The sequence below is a fragment of the Prinia subflava genome, chromosome 12, assembly GCF_021018805.1.
Source record: "Prinia subflava isolate CZ2003 ecotype Zambia chromosome 12, Cam_Psub_1.2, whole genome shotgun sequence".
NCBI classification, from domain to species: domain Eukaryota; kingdom Metazoa; phylum Chordata; class Aves; order Passeriformes; family Cisticolidae; genus Prinia; species Prinia subflava.
The window spans coordinates 858957-871872 of NC_086258.1; the positions used below are offsets into that span (position 1 = coordinate 858957).

The window sequence follows — 12916 nt, forward strand, 5'->3', positions numbered from 1 at the left end:
GTTGCACGACCACCAGGAGACCCTCTCAGTGTGCCAAGACTGCATGAAGGATGGTGGAATGTGGGTGCAGGATGGGAATGTTGGTAAGGACAGGGAGACACGACAGAGCTGCAGCATCCTCAGGGATGGGGGAGGCACCAGCAGCATTATTGGTGCTGTAATTCAGCACCTATAGACTGGGAGGTGGTTCTGTTTTCCAGGCATAGAAACCCCCCTGGGATTGGAACCCGCACACAAGGAAAAGGGGTCTGCAGCCACCCTTGCACCTCCTGGATGTGCTGCTGCTTTGGAAGCAGATGCTCCACCTTGTTCCAGAGCAGAAGGCAGAGACCATTCCTGCTCCTGGAGAAGGAAAATTTGGGGGCTGGCCCTGGCTGTGCCCACACCAGCCTGTGCCCACCAGCCAGTGTGCAGCTTGCTCTGGGGTGGTGTGTTGTCCTGGATCATCATCCCAGCTGCTTCTGCTGCAGATTCCTGGCTCTCCCAGCTGTGGAGCTCCCATCCCAGGCAGGGGGTACCATGTGCTGCCAGGTGCACAACAGCCCCAGGGCAATTCCTGCACAGTGTGGGGATGGTGCAGAGGGGGGCCCGTGGGTGCAGCTGCCTTGCCAGAGCAGGGCAAGGGGAGCCCAGTACTGCTTATTTCCCTGCACAGCTCCCTTCAACAGCAGGTGCCACCAAATGGCACATCTTCCCCGCAGTATCTCACATCACCTGGGCGAGAAAGGACATCCAGTGGGTGTTTGAGGGCTCCTAGTGTGGCTGGGGACCCCTTGCCAAACTGGGCAGGGTCCCCCAAGGTGCCTGGCCATGTGCAGGGACTGGGCAGGGAGGGCACACAGCTCCATTAGAGCTGAAGGCCACATTGGAGGAGGAGGTGCCAGCCCAGGGGAAAGCCGTAACCTGGGTATTGCCCCCAGCCTGCCCCACAGATGGAGCAGGGCCAGGGCACATCCCGGTGTGTCACCTCACTCCTGCCCACAGAGACACGCCCCCGGACTCCAGCTCGGTCTTCGTTCCAATATAATCTTTATTGGGGAGACTGATGGGGGTCAGAACAAGGCCGGGTATAAAACATGATCATGGTCACAACCAGCAGCGGGAGGCATTGGCAGAGCAACACAGAGACGGTACCAGCGCCGTTCTCCACCGGGGGAGAACGGTCCTGGGGCTGCGCCAGCGGCATCGTCCGTTCCCTTGGGACATGACGGGGCATGGACTGGCCCCTCTCCCTGGATGGATGCTGGGCTTTGGCCAGTGCCAGGGGCTGCTGTTTCCTCCAGGATGCAGGGTTCTGGGACCCCTCAGGCTCACCCAACCCCAACACCCTGGGACTGGGCAGCACGTGCCCCTGGTGCCATGGCCATGCCAGGTTGTGGTGCTCAGCCCCATGGGAGCACCCAAAATTATGGCTTTTTCTTTTTTTTTTTTTTTTTTTTTGGCAGCAAACTTACCCCTCCAGGTGCTTTGGAGAAAGCAAGACTGTACAGGGGGCTGCTACTCTGCCAGCCCCTCCACACAGGGGTCAGAGCAGATTTGCTGCTCTTGGGAAGGGACTGTGGGCAGGAGCCAGACCTCGGTGCCTCTGCCCTCTGCCCAGTCAAATCCCCTCACTGGAGTCAGCAACTTGGGGTACTGGACCCTGTGCCACCCTCCTGAGCCATCTCATGGGGCATAGGAGTGGGTCCCGGGCGGAGGAGCAGAGAACGGGCACAGCTCAATGCCTTTGTGAACACGTAGTGGCCTGGGATGGGGCAGCTGGGGATGGATGGGGAAAAACAAGAATCCTCCAAAACGAGGACAAAGTGGAGCTTTCCTCAAGGGCCTGCGGAGGACCTGTCTGCTGGCATCCGAGGGTCCAGGGTGGCGGCTTGGTGTGGCTACTGAGACTCGGACACATGGCGGCGTGGCCACTGAGATGAAAGCTTTGGCAAATAACTTACAGAGACGGGGTGGAGGAGGCAGCTGGGGACCTGTCCTCACTTCCTGTGCTGGGAGGGTGGCCCAGTGTGGCCCCATGCATCTCCAGGGCTCCTTGTGCTGCTGCTGCCGGCTGTGAGGCTTTGGGGAGGGTGTCACTCCAGCTGGGACCCAGCGTCCGCTCTTGGGAGAGCCGGGGAGAGAGGAGGGAGGGGCGCCCAGGGAAGGAGCACGGTGAGATGCTCGATGCACCACGGGAGCACCCACTGCAGGGCCAGGGGAGCTGCAGACCCTGGATGCGCTGGTAGATGTGCTCCCCATGCCAGGTCCCTCTCCCTGGGCACCACTGGTGAGTAGGGGGCTGCTGCCAGGTCCCAGCACCCCCAGTGCCCCCCGTGGGTGCCGGCAAGGATACCAGTCCCACATCCTTGGCCGTGGTGAGTATTAGAGCATTCCCTGGCTGTGCCACTGGCAGAGAGGGGACAGGGACCGGCCGTGACGCTGGCTGTGCTGTCCCGCCCGCCGTGCCCCTGCGGAGGAGCGGGCGGGGCGCGGGGCTCACATGATGGTGCAGGAGGACAGCGGATTCCGGATGTGGCAGGTGCAGGCGGCCCCGCAGTACTGGCGGAAGGTCTGGTAGCAGCTGCGGTCGGTGTCGCTGCTCCACTGGACAGGGTTGGCAGCCAGGGCCTCGGCCGGCAGTCTGTTCAGGATACTGGTGTTGACGGCCAGCGCCGCCAGCCCGTAGTCAGTGAAGAGGACGGTCTCCCGCTTGCAGGTGGGGCAGGAGATGAACTTGTACTTGGGGCAGGACTCATAGAGGATCTGCAGGCACTCCTCGCACACCGAGTGCAGGCAGGAGAGGATGCGAGGCCGCTTGTTGGTGAAGTTGTACATGTGGCCACAGGTGGGGCACTCCAGGGGCTCGCAGGGTGTCGAGGGGTGCAGCACGTACTGGTTGACGATGACCTCGTCTGACGGCGGCTGCCGGTGGTAGCAGACCTCGGAGCTGCCCTTGCGCTGGCCCTGGTAGCCGCGCTCGCGCCGTGGCAAGGGGGGAGTCCGGGGCAGCGGCAGGGGCCCGGGGGTGGCATCCAAGGCGGGGATGTCCCCGCACGCCTGGTTGACAATGATCTCGGACTCGGAGGGCCACGCGCGCTTGGCCACGAGGGGCGGCTCGCGGCGCGGGGCGGGTGCGTAGCGCGGCTGCGACGCCTGCAGCTCCGAGAACTTCTCCGGGTGGATGATTTTCATCGCCTCCATTTTAATGATGACCTGTTGCCCTTTCAGACACGACATGAGTATCGTTTTCACATTACTGTCCACTGTTCTGGGGTCTCTGAGGGATGCCTGCATGAGGCTAAAACATGCTGGCAGCCTGCTGAGTTTTCAATCTCGGTCTGGCCGCGGAGCAGGAGCACAGGGAGCAGCAGCTGGTGCGGGAGCGCATCCTGGGGAGATGGGGCAGCGCCAGCGGGCCATGCGCCCCTCTTCTGCAGCCAGCCCTGAGGGTGCCAGGCGTGAGGCTGGGGCAAGCAGGAGAAGGCAGCTCTCACAGTGGCATCCTGCCTGCTTCCAGATGCTCTTGGGCGGGTGATCAAAGCGTTGGCTCCCTGCAGCCTCGCCGGGATGTTAACGTGACATTGGCAGTCACTCAGCAGCCCTACTCTTCCATTTTGCTGCCACTTCCCACAGCAGATCAGCTGCAGTCCGGAACAGTAGTTTGGGGATGCTGGCTGGGCACTGCCCAGGGCAGGTGAGTCCAGGGAGGGTCTTGCAGTACTGGAGGCAGTTCACTTCGCCCCAGCCCGGCCTCTATTCCTGTTTACATGCAGTGAGATCCTCGTGGTGCTGAAGAATGTGTTTGCAAATTCCTTTGCTCTGACTTCCCGGCTCTCCCACTTGCCGTCACCAGCAGCTCCCACAGGGCAGGGGCTCAGGGCACATCCCGTGCCGGAGGGGCAGCTCACCTCGGCTGCTGCCAGGACACCACACACCTTGTCCCCTCGGTCCCTGCTGGTACCTCTGTCCCCAGCTCAGCTTCGTGCTTGCTGGAAATGAAAAGTGAGAGGGGGTTGGATCCAAGGCTCTTCAGGGATCTACCGCCTGCCAGCACTCTCTCGGGGTGCGTGCCCGCCTGCATCCCGGCAATTTAGCGATCGAGCCCTGCAGGTCCTGTCCATCTGCCCGCGTGCTTGGGCTGCGGAAGCGGCATCAGGCAGGTATTTCCCCCCAGGCATCCCCTCGGCGGCCCCAAGCGCGAGGTCCCGGGACCCCCCTCTGCCCTGAGGGTGGGAGGGCAGGTCCCCCAGAGCCCCGCTGGATTGCAGGGCCCCTCCCGAAGGGGTTCCTCCGCCGACCTGCCTCTGCTCAGGGTTTTCTCTCACGTTTAGCCCCTCCTCTGCTCAGTGGATCTATTTTTACCTCCATCGCTTGCTCCTGATCTGTCCCTGCTATTATCCCTCCCTCCAGCTTCCTCTCCCCCCCTTCCCAGCTCCCTGCCCTTGTCCCAGAGCTGATGAGGAGGACAGGCCACGTTTGCGGGCAGAAGATGGGGGGCACGCAGCCAGCCCGAGGCCATTTTCTCCCTCAGCAGCCCCTGCGCCAGCCTGGCTCTCCTCCGAGAAGGGCGAAGGCGCTCTCCTCCATCACGCTGCAAATCCTGTTAGAGGGATGCCTGCTCCTGCCGGGCGCTGCCAGGCCTGGCGGAGGGGGCCCGAGGGGGCCATCTGGTTGCAGCAGCAGCAGCCTTTGGGGATGAAGAGAGGCAGTGGGGGTCCAGCCCCAACCGCCTGAGGGCTGGGAGGGTGGGCTGGATCCCTGCCCAGCCCCAGATGGGCTTTCACGGGGGCCATGCCCTGGCAGCACTGGGGTCCCACAAGCATCCTGCCCTGCGGAGGGAGGCCTTGCCTCTTTCATCTCCCATCACGGGCCCACATCCTGCACCCCACATCCTGCACCCTGAGCCCCACAAGCAGCACATATTTCCCGCCTTCCCCACCGCACACAGCAGCAGCCCCGGGGGCTCTGCCTTCAGCTCTCACTTAGACAGTCACCCGCAGCGCCCACGGGCACAGCAGTGGTGGTGGTCAGCAGTGCCATGCACTGTCACCGCGTTCCCACGCTCGTTCTGTCACACCCCTTCACGCACAGCCCTGGCGCAGCACCCTGCACCCCCACCGCCCTGGGGCGACAGCCCCCCGCCATCCCCATCACTTCGGGGGTGACACAGCCCCTGCCGTACCCACATCCCCATCACTTTTGAGGTGACACAGCCCCCACCGTGCCCTGCCTTCCCACCATTTCTGGAGTGACACAGCCTCCATCGTACCCCGCATCCCCATCAGTTCGGGGGTGACACAGTCCTCTCCAGCATCCTTCATTCCCCAGCCTCCCACCGCAATCCCCAGCCACACGCGTCCCTGCCCCACGCTCGCAGCTCCGCGGAGCACACGCCTGTGCACACAAGCGCTCCCCGCACACACACACGTGCACTCTCGCACGCCCGCAGGGTGCGCCCCCCTCCCCTGCCCGCCGTTACCTGCGCTGGCCCCGGGCAGGGGTCCCGGTTCAGCCGCCAGCCCCCGCTCCGTGCCCGGTGCGGCTCCGCAGGCCCGAGCGGCGGAGGTTATCTGAGAGGCAGAGGGATGCGGCGCTGCTCCGGTCAGGCGCGGCTCCTCGGGGATGCTGGCGACTCCGAGGCGCGGCTCCACGGGGATGGTCCTGGCCGGCCGGGCCGCCCCCGGCCCCGCTCCCCCCGGCCCCGCCGCCTGCTCCGGCCGCGGCCGCGGCGGCGCGGGGAGGGCACCGGGCACAGAGGCCGGGGCTGGCCGCGCCGGGCTGCTCCGGATGCTCGGAGGGGACCGGCGGCCGGGGGAGCCGGCAGTACCGCCGCTGCCGCTCCGGGGGGCTCCTTCGTGCCGTCCCCCGGCTCCCCCCGCCGCCCCCGGCCGCGGACCCCGGCTCTGCTCGGGGCTGATGCAACACCCCCGGCAGGCAGCGCGGGCCGCAGGGGGCTGATGCCGGGCCCCCCTGTGCCCCTCGGCAGGTGCAGGCAGCGGCGGGCTGCAGCGGGCAGGCAGCGGCGGCTCCGTGCCCGCCGTTCCCGGGGCCCGGCGGCGCGGGCGCTGCTGCGCGCTCCCGCCGCCGCCCGCAGTGCCGCCGCAGTGGTGCAGCCGCCTCACATTTCTCTCGCTCAGCAGCGCCGGGGCCCGCCGGCCGCAGCGCCTGACGCCCAGCACACCCCCTCCCCGCCCCGCACCCCCACCTCCCCCCACGCCCCCTCCCCACCCCGCACCCCTCTTGCCCCGCGCTCTGCCCCCCGCACCCCTTCATCCGCCCCGCACAGCCCCCGCCCCTCACATTCCTCCTTGTCCCGACCGTCTCCCCTTGTCCCACATATCTCGCTTCCCCACCCCACAGCCCCTCTTGCCCCACGCCCCCTCTCCCCATGGCCTCTCTCGGAGCCTCCCTGCGGCCCCGCTCCTTCTCCCGCCGCTGGCCGGGCCCCCGCGGGTTGTTCCGAGGGGCCCGCGGTGACTCAGCATCAGCGCCGCTGGAAGCGGCTCCGCGGCGCCGGTGCCGCTCCGGGGCCGCGGCTGTGGGGCAGCATCAGGGAGCGGGGCCCTGCCAGCAGCCCCTGCAGCCTCCGGGGCTGGGAAGAGGTCGGACCACCAGGAATTCCCCCACCACTGCTTTTTCCCACTGCCAAATCAGCCATGCACCCACTGTGTCCCCTGGGATCCATGGCCACCGGCGGTCAGGGGAGCAGAGGGGGTCCCCTGACAGGGCCCCAGTCCCTGCTGAGCTCCGGGGCACCTGGGCACAGGGGCTCACTGGTCCCTGGGGACACGGTGGGTTCAGCGTGGTGGGTGGGGGGGGTCACACGACTGCTGGGTCCCAACAATGCTGACAGGTCCCTGCAGAGCATTGGGCCATCACTCACGGCCATGGGCTTGCTGGTGTGACCCCCAGAGCGGAACAGCAGACAGGACCTCACAGGCTAGGAGCACCCCACAAGGTGCCCTGAGCAGATAACTACTGGTCCATGCTTCCTGGCTCCTGCAGGTGTGAGAGGCATGGATGTCCCCTGGCAGATGTTAGAGGCCAGGCTGCCTTCTCCCTCTGCTGAGGGTGCCTCCAGAATGGGGACCCTACAGGCAGATGGACAAAATAAGCAGGCAGCCCCACTCAGAGCCCTCCAGCTCCCGTGCCCCGACCCCAGGAACAGTGACCCAGGCATGTGCACTCTTCAATCCAAACCCACTCCACTGCTCCATCCAGCCCTGGCTGCAGCAGGATGCTGGTGGGGGCTCACCAGGCTCCTTTGGGTGCTGCTGGAGTTTCCTTGCCAGTGTTGCCCATTGCTGTTTTTTAGATTTTTATATTCCTCCAGGATTTTGCCTGGACTTTTATGCCCTTCCTGAAGATTATCCTGCCCAGGCCTGCCTGCTGACTCTCCAGCCCTGCTGCAGCAAAGATCCAGCCCCTGTAACAAGGGGTCTGCATGGTCCTGGAGCTCTGTCGTGTCCACATAACCCCACTGTCCTCACACAACCACTGTCCTCTGGACCTGCCATCAGTGGGTTGGACACAGGAGCTGGAGGTTACATATTTCACAGCTCTGCCAGGCCTTATGCAGCCCATAGACGATTTTCTCAACCACTCTTCAGGCAATGATGCTAAAAATCACATCCAGATCCATCTCCTCCTGACCTGGAAGAGATGACCAAAGCCACCCAGGCAGGATTCCCTGGCACCCCAAGGGCTCAGTTGTGTTCCATTCCCAGGCCAGAGTGACCCTGGGGACCCTGCAGCGTCACCTCTGCCTGGAAATACCTGCTCCCTTCTCGACAATGACTGAGGTTTTAATCTTTCAGTTTCTCTCACTGGAGAAGGGATTTTTGAAGGCCTCTGCTCCCTCTAAATGCCATTCTTTGATCTGCTCACCTGCCGAAATCAGGTGGCTCACCTGCCAGGCGGCTGCTGCTGACTAGCACTCTAACACCACTAAACAGGGATTCCCTTAATCTTCCCCATCCTCCCTGTGTCAGGTGCTCCTTCCCTGCTAACGTGCCTGGGTGCAGATAGCAAGAGCTGAGGTCTTACGCTTGAGCTCACTGAGCAGAGGAAATTGCAGGAAGTGAGCGAGCACAAGCTATTTTCTGTTATTAATTCATATGGCATCCCTGTGCTGACCCAGCTACACGATGTTATTATGCTGCTATTCCATGAGTTAAGCAACAGCTCTATTTAAAAATAATCATAAATTACGTTGAGCATCTTTTCTGCTGAATAAGAGTGTGTTTGTGCCAAGGTGCTGGGATATTCCTGTTGCCCCAATGGCTCTGCCTCTGATTCGCATGCTCAATGCAGAGCTTTCCCTTTCCTCTGCTGAGCTGGTCCACCAGGATCTCTGCTTTCTACCCAAACTGAAATAATCTCATCCTTCAAAATCCAGACCTTCCATCTCTGTCTGGGCCCGTGTGGCTCAGACTTAAGGGATGACCCTACCAAACCTCAGCGCCGTGGCCACCTCTGCCTTTGGGGCTTGTCTCTTACTCCTGGTTTAACACCTAACTTCGGCATATAAACCTACACGTTGCATTATCTTTTATAAAAACCTATTGGATTTGTGTTATCATAAATGTACGTATTTTGGCTGCATGTGGATATCTCCAGAATGTCTTCTGAGTTGTGCTGATGTGATAAGGGTGCTCTCCTGGGTTTTACAAGCAGCACTGATGTGTCTTACCATTTTCAGAGACCTTTTCAGCAGACCAAGCACAACTTTGGGTTCAGAGGTTGCTCCTCAGCTCAGTTGTACCTGCTGTCCTTGGGTCCAGCTCTCCTTGGACAGACATGCAGGAGCAGCTTTGCCAGTGGATTCCCTTCATTTGTCCCAAATGAACAAGGTTTTACTGTTTATAATCAGGAGGTTATTGTTGTAGTTCAGCTGATGTTGGCCTTGTGTGAAACCACAGCTTCTTTCTGCAAAGCTCATTCCTGTCCAGTGTCTTGACTGGATCAGTCTGGAACCTTTGCAAACGTGGTGGGAGCTGTAACACTGCTGCCCAGGCTTTGCTGACATGAATGGTGAAGCCAGAAGTTCATTTGGCCCTAAATTTCTCCCTCACTATCAGCCATCCAGCTGTTTGCCAAGGATTTTATTGCCCTTCTGGATTTCTAGCACCTGTGGGAAGGACCTCTTCCGAGAGGATGGCCCCACTCTTGCTCAGTGCCAGCCTTGTGCTGTGATGGCACCTGGGGCTTTTCTTTCCACCCCACCTGGGTGTGCTGACAGCTCTATGTGTGCCAAACCTTCCTGTCCCACACCTGGCCCCCCATCCTTGCTGTCCATGCTTCTGGTGGCAGCACCTCAGACCACCTTTCTTAGTTCCCTGCTGCTCTCTTCAGCAGTTCGCTTGTCCGGGTCCTGCACACATCCACAGCTCTTCCCAAAATCCTGTCTGTTTCTCACACCGATCTTGTTTTGCTCTGGTGAATCACTCATCACACAGATAACTCACCCACAAAAACATGAGCTCATCCCCAGCTTTGCAGAGAGCAGCTTTCCCTGCAGGTCTGTGCGGGGCAGCACCGGTGCCAGGGCCTGCCCAGCTGCTTGGGGCCACAGGAACAGCCTGGCCTGGCCGGGCTGCGAGCGATGGATGTGGTACCCACACCCCGTGTTCTCATCCTCTGGGCTCCATCCCCCTGGTAGAGCACCAGGAGAAGGGACCCCAAGTGCCACAATCAGCACCACCCCAGGCTGAGACTCGCCAGGGCTGGCTGAGGTGGCCACAACAGCCCAGCACAGACCTAACAGAAGAGGAAAGCAGGGCAGCTCTCATTGGCCACAATGCTCCACCAAAACCACCAGAGCAGCTGTCTGTGCAGCTTGCCCACCAGAGCAAACACCATTTTGAAGGAGGGATGCTACTGAAATAACTGCCAGGAAAGCAGCAAAGTCTCTTGTTGCCAGCTGGTAGCTGACGGATGCCCCAGCTGCTGCAGAGCTGCTCCCTGGTTGCCGTTTAAAGCAGTGTGTGGGTTAGTTGCTGGTGGTCAGGACATGACCACTGATGCTCTTGCAGTACAATCCTAATACCATGGTGGGGGCTTTCATGGGTTGGTTTCTAGGCTTGCAGCTGTCTTCAGAGACCCTGCCATGAGAGAAGTGATGCTCAGGGGATACCCAAAGTGTCTGAAGCCATACACAGACCTTGAGAGGCACACGTGGCATTATGATCAGCTTGAAGGTTACAGATGATCCTAAAGCCCCAACAGATTCCAAGGGGTTTAATCATTATTTTTATTATTAATGATTAACACTAGGCCACTTCTATGAACCCTGGGTGTGAGGAGGGGGCCCACCTTGCAGGAAGGAGTAGGAGGAGGGGGAATGCACATGGCTGGGGGGAGGTGAGGGGCCAGGGCCAGAGGGATCACATCCTCTCTCCTCGGATGTGGTGACCTTCATTGCCCTCCCCACCAATGCCCTGCCTGCAGACCTGGGGTTGCTCAGCTGCCAGAAAAGAACATTCATGGAAAATGTACTGCTCTCCACAGTTATCTCCTGGGAGGAGGGAGAGAGGATGGGGATCCATAGCCACAAGCGAGGACACAGGAAATTCCAGATATATTTCCCTACAGCTACACATGGAAAATCTTTTTCTCTTTGAGGGTCAAACAGTAGAGCAGGGCACAGAGAGGTGGTGGGATGTCCTTCAAAGCTTCCCTGCACGAGGTCCAGAGTGACACACTGGCCACACTCTGAGCTACAGGCCCTGTGGAGCACCTGGGGCCCCTACTCCCATCAGAGCCCCCTTTTTCATCTCATCTTCCCCAGCCCCAGATAGGCACAGTCCTATGGACTCCCCAGAGAAGAAGTTCACATCTGCTTGGTGACCCCACAGCAGCACAGTCAGAAACTCCTGTCCAGTCCTGCAATGCTACTGGGGAATGGGGTGGGTGTCTGGAGCTCCCCACGGACTGCTGGCCCAGGCACAGGTGACCAAGACCTAGAGCTCCATTTCAGGGGTGAGAGGGTGCAAGGAAGACCCATTTCCTTTAGAAAACACCTTGTGTCCAAGGAAAACAGGACAGGGCTGGCCCAGAAATAGAAACAGCAGCTCTGCAGAAGCTTTGCCCCAGCCTGTGCAGCCCAGCTAATGCCGGCTTTAACAGAGCCCGAGGGATTCGAGGCTCAGAAGAAACCAGAGCACGTGCCAGAGCTGGGATCCAGCCGCTGTCCCAGCCCTCCTTCACGGGCTGGGTGGGTACAGGGCTGGTGGAGCAACTGCGGTGCCAACGCTGGGGCTGTGGCAGGCGCCCTGTAATTGTGGTGACATTTAGTGTTTGCTGTGCTGGCTCCCCGGGAGAGGCCGGTGCTCTGACCTGCCAGCACTGCTTGCCTGGGTGCCACAGCCAGGCACAAACTGGGTCAGGGAGGAGGAGCAGCGGTGGCTGCCTGTGCCCTCGGGGTGCCCTTTGGGACACAGTGGTCCTGGCACAGGTGCCCCGGTGCCCAAAGTCCTGCTGCTCCTTCCTGGGCACTGCCTCAGCTGGGACACAGCTCCCAACAGCAGCCCAGACTGAAGCAGCAGTTGTTTTTGCAGTATGGTTTCAGCTTTTGCAGGAAAACTTCCCTGAAGGCAGTGGATGGGACCCACTGAGTCCTGCTTGGCTCCAGGCTGCTGTCCCCCTTCCTCTGGACACAGCCCCATGCACCAGGCTGTGGCTGTGCTTGCAGGTGGTGGGACCCTGCTGTCCCAGTGTGACTGTCCTGGGGCTCCCAACAGGACCTGAGCAAAATGTGCTCCCCATCCCCGTTCTCAGCAGCTGGCAGCACTCCTTGGTCTCCTGCTAGCCCTTCTGCTCAGCTTGGGCAACCCATGCTCATGTGGAGCACCATGGCTGCATTTCTGGGTCAGCTGGGTGAATTCGAGCGTTGAGCTGAGGATTTTGTTTTCCCTGCACGCCTGTAACCCTCCTGGGGGCTTGTGTGGGTGCACAGCTGGGAGCTGGCCCTGGGCACAGCTCCTGCTCCAGCAGAGGCTGCTGGAGAGGCCTTGGGGGGCTGCTGGAGCCCAGGGAGCTGAGCCAATGCTCGTCTGAGTATATGGGAAAGCTGCAGCAGGGGAGGAGGGGTGGCTCACAGGCCTGGGGATGGGAGGTTGGACAGAGGAGTGGGTTGGGCATGAGGAGTTGTTTGAGCTGGTGAACTCCCCAGAGTTGCTGTAGGTGGGAGCTAGGAGTGTGGGACCCATGGCAAAGGGTCCCTGGGAGGGGCTGCATCCCATGGGCCAGGCATGGGGGGGGGCTGCACCAGCTCTTGGGGGTGTTCCCTGGGGCTGACAGCATCATCTGGCCTTGGGGTTTTCATCACCCTGATTTCTCCAGTCCTCCAACAGCCTGGGCCAATATGTCTAGTGCCAGGATGCTGGGCTGTTTCTGAGGATCTCGAGGCCTTTCTCTCCCCTCTGCTCCCTTGAGAGAGGACTCCTTTCCCAGGGCCTTGGCTGAAGGGAGACCTTTGGGTGCAAGGGAGTTGCAGCAGCCTGATACTTGTGTGCAGGCTGTGGGGAAGCAAGTGGAGCACTGGAGCCAGGGTGAGATGGGGAGGTGAGGCCATTCCATATAACAGAAACCAGGGCTCCAGCTGGGGAGTTGTACCCAGCATGTCCAGACTGCTGCAGAAGCTGTCGGGTGCCACTGGGACTGTGCTGTGTCACCAGAACAAGACAGGGGTAACCAGAGAGACCTGGACCACCATGAGCCATGTCCCTCCTGGGGGCACGTGTGTGTTTTGGGGGGGGGAAACGGGAAGCCCTGCAGGGAGCACCCACAGATCCCCCCCTGGTGCTCTGGAGAAGTCATGGTCCTATGGATGAGGAAGAAGGGGCAGTTTTGAGGCTGCAGGCTCAAGGGCTTTGCTTTGAAGGGGCAGGGTCAATGCTTAGCGCTGTCTCCCAGCAAGGCACACAGGGTCCCT

General features: G+C 61.0%; 1 protein-coding gene across 1 annotated transcript; it reads right to left on the reverse strand.

Moving 5' to 3' along the window:
- Positions 1–1413: 1413 nt before the first annotated feature.
- RNF208 (ring finger protein 208) lies at positions 1414–5602 on the reverse strand. The gene is made up of 2 exons (XM_063409482.1): positions 5462–5602; positions 1414–3971 (listed from the first exon to the last, which is right to left on the reverse strand). Exon 2 carries the CDS (start codon positions 3274–3276, stop codon positions 2479–2481), a length of 798 nt encoding a protein of 265 aa, XP_063265552.1. The 5' UTR covers positions 3277–3971; positions 5462–5602; the 3' UTR covers positions 1414–2478.
- Positions 5603–12916: the final 7314 nt, after the last annotated feature.